We start from the raw sequence: 13,352 nt of genomic DNA, 5'->3' as shown, positions 1-13,352 counted from the left end.
AGGTGGGGGATGGGAGAAGGAAGAAGCAAAATCAAGCTGTTGAAACTGTATACAGGACACGTTTTCACACTAATCCAGTGCTCCTGTAACAAAGGACAGCATACTATGGGATAATTACTATGGATTATTATTACAGTTTCTAAAGCGAAAGAACAAAAAAAATTTTTTTCACAAAAGACATATTACACACACAGATTTCTAAAGCTTGAAAATCATATGGTCTTCGGTGTTGGTTCCTATGGGGTTACGAGTAATGTCTTAAGTGAGTAGGACAGATGCAAACACAAAAAAGAAATCACAATAAACCTGAAATTCTCTCATGTCATGGTGTTTACTGCCCTTTATTTCACAAACAAAAGTAGTTGAGCAATAGCTAAGTAGTTATTCATCTCCAAGTGCCAACCTAAAATGCTGACTGCCCCAGGGCTATCTCCCCGCGCCCCCCTCAACAACAACTACAAAAAATTACATAAATAAAAAAATAGGAAGAAACTCAAACTTGGCCACACTTGTTTTAGAATGTGGCGGACAAGACTTGATGAGAAAGAGGAGCCAGAGAAAAGCTATTTGGGGACACAGAATTACACCCCAGGCCACTCTCCCTGCAGTGGGGAAAGGGGCCAGCATGGCAGCCCAGTCACGGCGCCTGACATTTACAGAAACAAGGAGTTTGCCAGTTGCTGCAAGAAAAACATCCTCAAAACACATTCTTAAAGGAATGTGGCTGTAAGGTTATGGAACAGCCAATGTGGAACTGCGCTGGACGTTTTCCTTTCTGAAGACTATTTTCCTCCAGGATGGGAAGGACGTGACTGGTAGGAGGAGGGCAGATACTGGTTCTCAGACACTTCAGCAAACGGGTCAAGGAGGGGTGTCGCTATGAGAATGGAGGTGTCAGGGATCCGTCTCAGCTTGGATTAGGAAAAGGCTGGATGCTTCCAGGTCACGGACCGGACCGTGGCAATAGCTGGAAGCCTTGGGAGTTCCCTGAGGGTCTCTTGGACAACAGGCCTGGGTCTTTGAGCCGGCAGCCTAGATTTTTCTATGGGCTCTCCCTTCAATCACCTACGATTCCAGAATAATTGGAGAGAGAGAGAGAGAGAGAGAGAGAGAGAGAGAGAGAGAACACTACGGCCTAACTTGAGGAATGTTAAACTCGTACTCTAAATACTGCAATTGTAAGGTTTTTCTTGAGATTTCTGAAAGTAAAGGAGCGCCTCCTGCAATAAAGAACCTACAGCTGGGCAAAGGTGTTCACCTGTGAGCCGTGACCACTGCAGGACCCCCTTACCACCAAAGTGGCTCCGACAGCAGCACTGTCTCCTGTTTCTCATCATACTCCTAAAATCACTGGGTTCTCATCTAAAGATTCAAGCTGAGGTCAGGGCAAGAAGGCAATTTGTTTGACTCAGGCCCTTGCAAATTACCCCCAAATAATTTACTTGGTCTCAGCTTTGGCGGGCTTGGGTGTTATGAGGATTCCAAGAATTATTTTACTTTTCCATTAGAGGGCTCTCCACTCTCCTTTCAAGGAAAAACACTCTATCTGCCAGCCAACTTCTTTCCAGGAATGGGAAAGAAAGGAGGAGGACCTGTGGAAAGGAGGACAACTGGTTTCCATGAGGAATTCCAAACCCCCAGGCTGACCGGCAGATCAGAGCAAAGCAGAGCCACAGACACATCTTAAGAAAAAGACTCTCTGGATGTACAAGGTGATCGATTCCTGAGATGCCTCAGGCACCAGGAGAAGGTGAAGTCCAGGGAAAGGCGCAGCTTGTATACCCACTTCCAGAGCCCATGGTTCACCAGCAGCCCCTGAGGGTCTACCCCAGCTTGAGAAAACAAGCTAAGGGAAAAAATGCAAGACACAAAGCACATATTTCTGTGTCTTTGGTATCAAAAGAACAATAGAGAAGAAAACTGAGTCAAACGATTCAAAAACAACACCTACTCCAAAGAATAACAAGTTCAAGTTTTATTTAAATCACCTCAGTTGCAAGCAGTCTACTGAAGTTCTCCTTACTACCCCTCCTGAAGGCCACACTCCTTCACTTCCGACCCTTCCTGAACAGAGCAATCTAACTGCCACCCTTGGCCCTAAGTCCGAAACCCGGGACAAGAAGCCCGCAGCTTTGGCTGAGCCCTGCCATCCTCTTGAGCACCTTCCAGTGCCTTCCCTATCCCAGCAAACAGCAGTGCCATTCATCCTTCCAATCACCAAGTCAAACATCTTAGGGTCCACCCTGACTCCCCTCTTCCATTCATACCCCACATCCGATGTGTCAGCAAATCCTGTTGGTTTTGCCTTCAAAATATGTCCCAAAATTCAGCCCCTTCTCACCTCCCGACCACCCTGGTCCAAACAGCCATCGTCTTGCCTGGATTTGGGCAACAGCCTCCTGACAGCTTCTGCTTCACCTCCCCTCACTCAAGTCTCAAAAAGCAGCCAAAGCGACCTTCTGGAAACCCAGGTCACATGACACCAGTCCTCCAGTGGCTTCCTCCATCTCTCTTGGCGTCCAAGCCAAAGTTTGTACGATAGCCTACAAGGCGCTGGCCTCCTCTCCTTGGATCTTAGATCCTACTCACCTCCTTTACGCCTTCCACTCTGACTGGAAAGGGCCCCTAGCTCCTCCAAAAACAACCAGGCAGATTATGCACTTTCTACTCACTCTGCTTGGAACCCTCTTCCCCCACAAATCTACCTGACCTAGTGTCACTTCCTTGGAGACTTTGCTTCTCGGTGGGGCGCTCCCTAATCACTCTATAAAGTGTGCCCACCACCCATCTCCCATCCTTGGTCCCTACCTTATTTTTCTCCAACACAGTCTGCTCACACTATATAATTCACATCTTTATTCACTGTCTTTCTCCCCAGCAAGAACGGGAGTGCCACAAGATGAGGGAAATTTTGAATGTTTTGATCATCATTATATGCCCGACAAACAGTTCCTGGCACAGAGCAAGTGTTCAAAAAATTTGTGCAAAATGAGTCGGTGAACCTCCAGAATCCCTAACAGCCAGGAGGTTCATCAGTGCTATAACCTATAAAATCGCCCAGTGGACTGACCTGGGGTCACTTTGGCTTTGGAGTTGGAGTTGCAGCCAACTTGCATTTTCCCCACAGGCCCTGAGGCCCAGAAGGAACAGCATTTTGCATTATAATACAAATGGAAGGGTTTGGCTGGTTTGGGGAAAGGAAAGTGAATAGGGGACTCTTGAGAGGGGCCAATCAGGACCAAATTAAGAGTTTTTTCCCTAAGGCTTAGGGAGCTAAGATCTACCCTCAGCTCTTCAAAGCTCCCATCTCTCGGCGACCACCATCCACCCCCTCACCACTCTCCCCCCACACACACACCCTTGCAGCCAGCCACGTGTCTCTGCAAACTGAGATGCACAAACTCACACTCAACGCTGTGCAGGGGCACTGGGCAGACACAAGCCCTGAGGTGCCAGCTTCCTCCAGGCATTATTCTTCCTCCATGTCAGCTTTCAGACTCTCCCTCCTCCAGGTGGGAGGGGTGTTAGGATGGCCATGGGGAAGGGGCAAATCCCTTACACCTGAGAGCCAGGGATCAGCCAGAAAAGCTAAAGTACCTTTTCCCACCCTGGCGTACATTTTGACAAGCGAATAAATGCTCCCCAGTAGGCAATAACAAGGAGAAGTCGGAATTAAAAGAACTTGCCAATTTGAAAAGAAATGCCATTCTATGTGACTCTACTCTATTCTGTTACCAATAAAACACTTAAAGATGCTATTCATGCAGACATAAAGTGCTAATGGCCACTTGTTAACATGTTTCATAATGCTAATATTTCCCTCTGATTTCCGACAGTTCTTTTTTTTTCTTTCTTCTTTTTTGGGGCTATTTTAAGTTAACAGAGCACTAATCTGATTTGAAACTGAAGCCTTAAAGAGCTACACTCTACATAACTGCACTATTAATGACAACCACCGCTTTACATGTTGCACCGTTTCAGGAAAACAATCATCACTCAGTCAACGGATTTTCCAAGCCATAGAAAAGCTGTACTAAGTTGAAAATGCAGGAGGCATAGAAGCAGCTCGCAATATAAGACAATGGTAGGGAGCGTTGCCATCAATTCTCTAAGCTTTGTGCACTCTGTTCCCATGAAGGCAAGAAGAAAAGGAATGGTAAAGCAAGTAGGATTTTTTTTTTCTTTCCAAACACACAAATAAATAAGAACGTGAGGTGCTTCATCTGCTACATGCAACTCACCAAGCTGGCCTTCTAGTAACTGGCATGAGTGTTCAAAGGCTCAGCGTTTCGTACTAATTGGGCCAAATATACAGTAACTCCTCGCAGGAAATAGTGTCTTAGTGACTCCAAAATGAACATGTGTGCTGACCTGGGCCTGCAACTTTATCCAAACAACTGGAAGGCTAAGAAACAGTGGGGTGGGAAGCCGCAAAGCAAGCTTTGTGCTCTCCTTCCCTGGAGAGCTGTCCAAAGAGGAAGCCTGCTCATCTAGGACACTTTAAAGGAAGCAATTCAGAAGGCAACTTAGCGGCCCACCTGTAACTCTGTCGCGTTGCTAAAGGTAGCTGCCTGATGTGCTAGAAAAGGCATAGGTTTGGACTCAGAAAAACCTATTTGGGTTTGTGGCTGAGCTCTGCTAGGTAGCTGAGGGCCTAGGCAAATCACTTCACCTCTCTTAGACTGTGTACGTTAGACCTTCTGGCTCTGGGGTGTAAGGATTTGCCCCATATGCCTCCCTCCCCGCACCGATCTGTCTCCCACATAAAGTCAAGCCTCATGAGCGAGTGTGCCTGTCTTCTTCATCTATGTATCTCCAGTACCCAGCGCAGTGCTAGGCGTACAGTAAGTGCTCAATAAACTGGAGTTGAATAAGAATGAGATTAGATGGCATCCGCTTCTCCTTTCAGCTCTAATTCTTTGGTCCTCTGAAAACGAAAGCCCCCAAAAGCTTCATGCTGTGTATCTAATGTAAGAGGCTTCGATAAGGTAGGCATTAGGGCCGTCCTCGGTTACTTGAAATTGGTTCAGAGCCGGGAGAGGATCACAGTCTGAGGAAGATGGTTTATTTTCTTTTAGCTTCTCAACTATGAGTCCCCTTTAACGAGGGGCAGGAGAACAGGCAGCTTTTACTGCAATACACAGCTAAGTGAAGAAATAAACTTGACCATGTTGTCCACCCACATGCATCCATTTGGATGAGACAAGGGGAAAGGAGTTTGACCCATTAGCCATCTCAGAGATGAATCTCACCCGGGCCACAGCTGACAAGTTCCATTTGACCATGCCAGCACCTCTAGTTACCCCCAAGAGAGGGAGAGAAAGGACACTCCACAGAACAGTCACCTTTGGGGAGAGTTTTGGGGAGAGTGAGAACTCACCCCCACCCCACCATAATCCACAGGCTGCAGAGCCTTTGAGGGGAAGTGTTACTTTCTCTTTCTCATCCCAACAACTCTTAGAAAGTCTCTCTCCTGGGAGGAGAATGACCAGAGTCAGGGACTTAGGGGCTAATTAGGCTTGCAGCACACCTCCATGGTGCCCTGGTCCCCAATCTATGCAATCAACACCACTCCAGGATGGTGGAGTGTGGGACAAAGTAGGGACGGAATTGAGTCCTAAGAGTTGCACCAGATGGAGTTCCTGCACTCAGAGGCCCACTCCTCGGGCATTCATTGCCAGGCGGTGAGGTGACGCTGCTTCCATGCCCCCTCGAAGCTACTCTGCAGCAGATGCCACCGCCCAATGCCCGAAAGCCAAGTGCCCCACGGGAGTGGGAGTGGGGTGCTTCACCGGGGTGGTGTTGGGTCAGCCCTAGCAAGAACTGCTTCTTCTCTCTTGTTAGAACATACCTTCAAATCCTGCCAGGATCTTCCCTGTCCTGCCCTCTCCCTTCTAGGTGCCCCCCTCCTTCCAAGGGCTGGCTCACCCACTCCCACCCAAAACAGAACAGACTCATCCCGGGCAAGGATGGAAAGTCTCCACCACAACTACTACTCCCCTCATGTCAGCATCTGAGAAATTAGAGGTGCAAGCCTGCTCTAGAACTGAGCACGGATGGGCCAGCACCTACACAGGGGTGCTGTCCAAAGGGCAGGTGGTCTGTCTTCTCAATAAGCCAGACTCGATGCTTTCCACAGACAGGCACCTCCATGGAAGAGAAACTGTTTCCAGGACTACAGTAGAAAAAACACTCTAGACTGAGTCAGAAGACTTGGATTCTAGATACACTACCTTAAATTCTCTAAGTCTAAGATCTTAAAGTCCCAAAGAAGGAGCGGGGAAGGGAAAAGAAGGGTAGGGGGAAAAGGAAGGAAGGATGATGGCCTGAGGAAAGGCAGGTGGGCTACCTGGGCTGGGGTGAGGTGGTCACAGAGACCTCTAGCCACACAAGCGAATTCTTCCCAGACTTCCCCCCAAAGCACTGCCAGCCAGCAGAGCTCCCCAAGGCTCTCTAAGGGGAACGCTTTTGTGCTGGGCCACCGCCGGTGGTACAGGTGGGAGCAGGTAACAAAGTAATATGAGAAAGGTCACAAACAAACTAGAAGGCTGTGGGCTGCCCGCACCTCTAATGGAACAGCAGTGCTGAGCAACCCACTTCTGGACAGTCCTGAGACTTGGAGAACCGGCCTTCTAAACATGGAATTAATTTTTTTTTCTTATGAAATAAATTAGAGTTGTGCAAGTAAATCTAGTTGGTCTGGATGACTCTTCACAACACACTGAGAAGGGTAACACTGCAAAAGTTGGTGAATTCCACTGGCAAGAGAGGATTTTCCTACTTAAATATCGAAGGTCTTGCATACACGCATACACATACACCAGAGAAAGAGAGAGAGAGAGAGAGAGAGAGAGAGAGAGAGAGAGAGAGAGAGAGAGAGAGAGACAATGAATCACCATTTAAACCCAACCCAACATCAGCCAGAGCGACCAGAGGAGAGCAGTGCTCAGTCTCTTCTGAATATGGGCCATACTTCCTTCTGGTATGAGCTGGGCTGATGACAGGATGCTGCTGCCAGCTTTCCACACCCCCAGGGGAGCCCCTAGCCTGAGGAGCCTCCCCCACACCAACTTCCAGGTGAGAATGGGCAGAAGCTGGAAGCAGAGAGCTCACTGTTTGGCCAAGGGAAAAGGCGCCCATGGAGTGAAGTCTGCAAAGATGCCATCCCCTTTCTCATCTTGTCCACAGGGAGAAAGGGGGAAAATAAACTCACCCAGCCTTGGCACGTTTCCACCACAGGGAGCCAAGGAATACAATTCAAAGCCTGGTCTTTTCACTTGCAATCAATCAGCCTGAACAAAGTATAAATTAAATACCATATATGAACCATCATTATTTGGGACATGAAAATGTGAAAAGTAAAACAGTCCTTGCCCTCAAAAGGGTCATAGTTTTGGGAAGAGAAAATACTGACACCCAGGAGGCAATGTAAATATTGTTGATGCCCTCTCACTAATTCCAGAGCAACACTTCCGCCAAAGGGAGCCAAAGGAGCTAGAGCCACTAGTTGACGGAGTCGAGCCTTTGCCAGGTCCCCACTCAGACATTCTTAGTGATCTGGAGAAATGGCCTTGGAGATCTGGCCCAGGGGAAGGCGCTACAGAAGCAAGCACTCAATACATGTATATGGAAACAAGCTACCTCTTTCTTCTTTGAAACACAGCCTAGTGCTTTCAGGCAAGGAGAATGTGGGGGTGAACAGAGGGGCTGATGGAAGGAAAACAGGTCTGACACAGATGGCAGGGGTTTCCAACCGACTCTTGAGCCCCCAACTTCCCAGCTTCCCCATTTCTGCTCCTGACTTGAGACTGGAGGCAGAAGTTCCCAGGCCTCTGAGCCTACCATGAGGTCATACGGTGGGGATTACCAAGTCACCTCTGGGCAGGGCAGAACAGGAAGTGAGCAAGTCAGGCTGAGAAAGTTCCAGTCGGAGGACGTTCTGTGGGCCCTGCTGGGCCAACGCCCACAAAGGGGTCCTGGGCTACAAACACCCTGGAGTCTGAGGAGCAGGTGGCCCCTACTCTCACCACTTCACTTATGTCTTAACTGATTGAACTGGGGTACAAAAATGGGAGGCAGGGATTGAAAATTGAGCCTTGTGGCTATAAGCCTATTACTCATGCCATGTTCGTGTGCTCTGAAATGCTTTCCCATGTCTGTAATGCTTTTCCTACCATCCTACACATTCACTGTCACCTCTCTTTACCCCAGCACACAGAAAAGATGTGCTTATTACGCGCACTTAGATTTTGTTTTACTATTAAACACAATGACTAGCTCCTACCATTATAACACAGGTTGTGCAGGAAACAAAAAAAACTTGGCTCTGTTGGTTTGTGGGAAACCTGGGCTCTGGTCCTCCAAAACCTATGTTCTCCAGATGTCAGCAGAAAGTTATGAATAGTTCTCTCCCCAGCAGTAAGTGAGGCAAGAAAGGCCACTCACTGTATTTCTCAGCCTCCATGAAGTTGTCACTGGGAGAGAAGCCAAGAGGGAGGAGGCATCTTCAGAGACAGGATCATAACTCTCCGCCACCTGGTGAAGCAGACAGGTGGTCAGGGAACTTGGGACAGGAGTGGAGAGTGAAGTTCAATATGAACAAGGACAGAGAGGGCGGCCTGGGAAGGGAGAGCTGTGACATCAATATGGTTGGGAGTGAAAGTTTAACTGCACTCAAAGATAGCTGACAAAGATCTGAGATTCCTAGTGGACATCAAGCTGAGCATGAGTCATCAATGAAGCACTGGTTTTTTTAAAAAGGAAGCAAGATACCCGAGTGCAGATCTTGGAGTAAGGAATGTAGACAGCACAAAGGTACCTTGCCATTGTACTCTGCAGTAATCAGACTAGTGTTTGAGTAAAAGACCTGGGAAACCAGGAGGTTCTAAAGAGAGGTACAAAAATAATACATGGGTTAAAAAATAATCGTCGAATTCAATCAAGTTCAGGGAATCGAGATTACTCAGGAAGAAGCAATGGCAGAGAGGAAAGGATTCTAAAATATGAGGTCTTTTAGACCAAAGCTGGGGATGAGAATGGAATGAAGACAAAATGGGCATACACTGAAGCATAAGGGATTTGAGGTAGACGAAAGGGAGGATTTCCTGCTATTGAGAGATGCATTTAAAATTAGAAGAAGGAACATAGGTTTTAGAAGAAGAGGTAGGGCTGGCCAATTCTTAAGACGCATCCGTCCCCCAGAGGGTGTGGGCCCTACCATCATCCCAACTCCATCAACCCCATATGTCCAACGACCTGGATGAAGACACCAACCTATTCCATGTGCACACAGTGCAAACCCTAGAACTGCCACACTGTGGGAGCCCGATCAGGACACAGGGCAGCAGGAGGTGGGATGAAAGGGCAAAGCAACACAACCAGTCTCTGCAATGGCCAGCTGGCTGGGTGTTTTGTTGTTTGGGTTTTACCATGGGACCCCTAGGTTAACAATGCCCAGAGAGTTCCGATATCTACACCAGCAAAGCTCCAGTTGTGAAACGTAATCCAGCTGTCTCAATAAAAGCATTGGGAGTAGCGTAAGTTTCTTGGCAGAAGCCCAAGGAGCCACCCCTTGGTCCTGCTGGGCAAGGACTGGCTATAAGAGTTGGTACAGCGAGCCAGCATGAACACGTGAGGCCCAGTTCTATCACTGCCTAGTGAGTGGCCTCAGGGACATCGCTCCCCTCTCAGCCTCAGCCTTCCTTATCTGTAAATTGAGAGGGTGAACCACAGGATTGCACGAACCTATATGTACACAGAAGAGACTCAGTAAATACTGACCTCCCCTTTCACGAAGGAAAATGCCTCCACTCAAAGACCTGTACTATATTCTGTGATTCCTCAGACACTCTGGTTAACGAGGAACAAGAGCCTTGCCCAAAAAGTCAATTTGAGAGGAAGAGAGAAGTTCTTTAAAAACACATTATAATAACTACTGGGATCTAGCTCTCTTCATTTAAGAAAACAAAAAATGAAGGCCAGTTTTTCTCTATCCAGACTCCCTCCGACAAAGCTGGATCTGAAATCGTCTGGCCTTATTCCCTCCTCAACATCTGCTGAGCTCCCTCACTGCACAAGGCATGAGAGGTGAAGGCAGAACTGGAGCAGGCCTTCAGGTCTGCATGGGTGTGCTGCAGCCCGTCATGAAAGGAGTCCAAAGAATTTTGTTACCACTTACTACTAATAAAATATACTCTTTAAGTGTATGTGTTAGAGCACACTCAAGATTGTGCCTGTAAAATGACATTCCAACTCACCTGAATTTCATTATGCTTACTCGAGTGGAGAGTAAGAGGTAGGGCCCAGCCAGAAATTGCATGTGGGAGGGCATCACACATGAGAATGTCAGTTTCTCACATGCACAGACATGGCGGGGAGAGGGGAAGGGTACAAGGCAAGAAGCATCTAGGCATCTAGGATCAATCTGAGAATTACCACACACCAGAGTGGAGGTGAGCCTGTTAAAGAAATTTTAGGAGCCTACTTATCATTGCAGAATTCCCAAAAAAGTCCATCCAGGAACCAGAATGTAAGAGGGGGTTGCCACAGAGCATTCTGAGGACCCAGCAATTACTGTTTAGGCTCAAGAAAAGCTGGGTGAACTTCATCAACATGCCAGTGTCTGATGAGTAAAGATGAAGACAGAGTCGTTCTCAGCAGTAGTTCATGGGGCTGCTTATTACCAACATGTTGTCATTCAAGTTAAGTCCTGAAGCCACAGGACACACCAAATCTGCCTCCCTACAATCCACAGAAAAAAGAGAGGCCATTTTTTAAAGGAGCTCTGGTACATGTCTCTCAACCCTTGAGAGAAAATGAAGAGAGGCGAGATTCTCCAATCCTGGTAGGTTATACCACGGCAAGAAGTTTCTTGTCTCCTAAGTACACCAAGGGCCCTTTTCAAATACAGGCTACCAAATAAATAAATAAATAAGGTAGGTGTGAAAGTGGGGCAAGAAAGGGAACCTAAGGACTGTGTCTGTCAGTATACAAGGACCAACATCTTTAAGGCATTTTTGTGGCCTTTTTGATTCTGTAACCTCCATACTGAGAGACATAAAACACAAAACATTACACCTGTCAGGTGCTGTGCCCTGAACTATCTCCAGGCATCTGAGAGTCAGTACATCAGACTTTTAACGACGTGAAAGTTAAAGATTAAAAACATGTTGGAACGCTGACTTTATGCAGTGCCAAAAATGTGTCTATAACCTGTTAGGGGAGATGGGTGTGGAGCATCGTACGAGAAAGATGACAGCACTCGCACCGCAGAGAAAAAACAAGGTCCCTACTGGCTTTCTTCCCTTCCTTCTGTCCTTCCTTCTTTCTGAGGGAAGTTCCTCCTGCAATCTGACATGCTTTGCAACAGCAGTAAGTTAGCCATTCCAGAGTATGAGGTTGGAACCAGTGGAATCTGGGCAGATTTCTGAGGCCAGTTCTGTTCTGACATGTGAGGTCAAAGCCACTGGTTTAGACATTCACGTGAGCATGGGAACGTGCTTATTCAGACAAGGGCTCCGGGTCACATCCTGTATTCTCCTGAATTAATCCAATGACAATAAAAACCCACTGAAAGAAAAGAGATACTTTTCACAGGGCACTGCCATTTGCCAATCTATAACGTAAGCATTCATGGCTAGGCTTAATTAACTCTCTCTCAACATGAAATATTCAAAGTTTGCATTTACTTACTCTCCCCTCTCTCTGGTGGAAAAATCATGTCACTGGTAAGCAATTATTTTACCTCCTTCAAATAACTCAACTTAAATGTTCATTTATGGCTGTACGTATATATGCACAGATGTGTATCTGATATAGTGTTATGGCTTCTTTTTTCCAAAAATTGAAAAATCCAGAAAGCCAAAGATCACATAATATACCTTCATGGCATGCCCTATGGGTAGAAGCAAAAAAACAACAAAAAAAAAACCTTGCAGAATTATTTATGCAAGAATATTAAAAATTTCCTGGGCCAGCCCGATGGCTCAGACGGTTGGAGCTCCATGCTCCTAACTCCGAAGGTTGCTGGTTCTGTTCCCACATGGGCCAGTGGGCTCTCAACCACAAGTTTGCCAGTTCGATTCGAGTCCCGCAAAGGATGGTGGGCTCGGCCCCCTGCAACTAAGATTGAACACGGCACCTTGAGCTCAGCTGCCTCCCAGATGGCTCAGTTGGTTAGAGCACATCCTCTCAGCCACAAGGTTGCCGGTTGGACTCCCGGGGGATGGTGGGCTGCGCCCCCTGCAACTAGAAAATGGCAGCTGGGCCTGGAGCTGAGCTGCGCCCTCCACAACTAAGACTGAAAGTACAACAACTTGACTCGGAGGGGAGGCCTGGAGGTGCACACTGTTCCCCAATAAAGTCCTGTTCCCCTTCCCCAATAAAATCTAAAAAAAAAAAAAAAAAAAAAAATTTCCTCAAAAGTTCCCTGGCAAATGGGTGCTTCTTTAATTTTCACCCTTATAATAAACTCTTCCACAGGTTTTGTTTATTTTGAGGAAACATTTCACTTTTTTTTTTCAAGACATGAGGTGTGAATGATGCAAAAACAGTATTTGGATATGTAAACTGAATTATTTGCATAATGTATTACTAATCAGTGAGTATAAATTCTGGAGTCTGAGCAACTGAAATCAAGTGCCACAGAATTTTTAAAATCTTAAAAAGTAAAGGGTATCTCCCTTTGGTGAAATAATGTACACGACACACTTACTTTCTGGTTATAAGGAGAAATTATCTCCCCAGAGTTTTCTGAAGAATTTTAAATGAGTGATGTTGATGTACATTGCTTTGCTCTGACTCAAAAGTATGAAGCACAAAGGTCCTAAATTCACAGGCACAACCACACCAGGCACCAAGAACCAAGGAGAGTGAGGATATTTGCATTTTAAAAGGCAGACCTTACTCCCACCCCAAGGGCTGTCTGCCTCTGGACCTACAGGAGTCTGAGGTACACAGCAGGACGCGGGAGGCAGACACTCTGCCTACAATACCCATCAGATCAACTTGGTCATCACATTGCAATAAGGCCACAACCATCTATGTCCTTCTGTTAGCTTCCTTTGGTGTTTTCGTGCAAGCTTAGCCTCTTCTTTGCAGAGAAACACTGACATGCATGTGCAAATAGTAGAAAGTATTCCAGCTTCGTACACTCCGTTTGCAACCAAACAAAAAAAAAATCAAGATGGAGAAACTGTTTGTCACACTCTTTTGGGAAGGGATGAAGTACAGAAAAGAGAAAAAGGAGGGGTAGCCCCAAGGTCAGCCTCAGACAATGGCACCTTCCCATTCCCACAATGGTGCCTGTCAGGTCCCTAATCACCCAAGATTTACCTGCGTGCTCAGAACTCCCA

General features: G+C 46.8%; 1 protein-coding gene across 6 annotated transcripts in view; it reads right to left on the bottom strand.

Annotated features, from left to right (window-relative positions):
* Positions 1-13,352, bottom strand: part of BCL11A (BCL11 transcription factor A) — a gene marked incomplete at its 5' end in the record, with an annotated part of 100,012 nt that overhangs the window by 53,827 nt on the left and 32,833 nt on the right. The window contains one exon of one of the 6 annotated variants that reach the window (XM_081068458.1): positions 8,413-8,464. The exons of the other annotated variants lie outside the window; for them this stretch is intronic. Coding sequence (XP_080924584.1) covers positions 8,413-8,464 — 52 coding nt within the window. Of the gene's footprint in view, positions 1-8,412; positions 8,465-13,352 lie in introns of those variants that run through there. 6 annotated transcript variants of the gene reach the window in all.

The sequence above is a fragment of the Rhinolophus hipposideros genome (genome assembly GCF_964194185.1).
Source record: "Rhinolophus hipposideros genome assembly, chromosome: 12".
In the NCBI taxonomy this organism is placed as follows: Eukaryota; Metazoa; Chordata; class Mammalia; order Chiroptera; family Rhinolophidae; genus Rhinolophus; species Rhinolophus hipposideros.
Note: the sequence above shows the minus strand (reverse complement) of the source record. Positions and strands in the feature narration are given on the sequence as shown.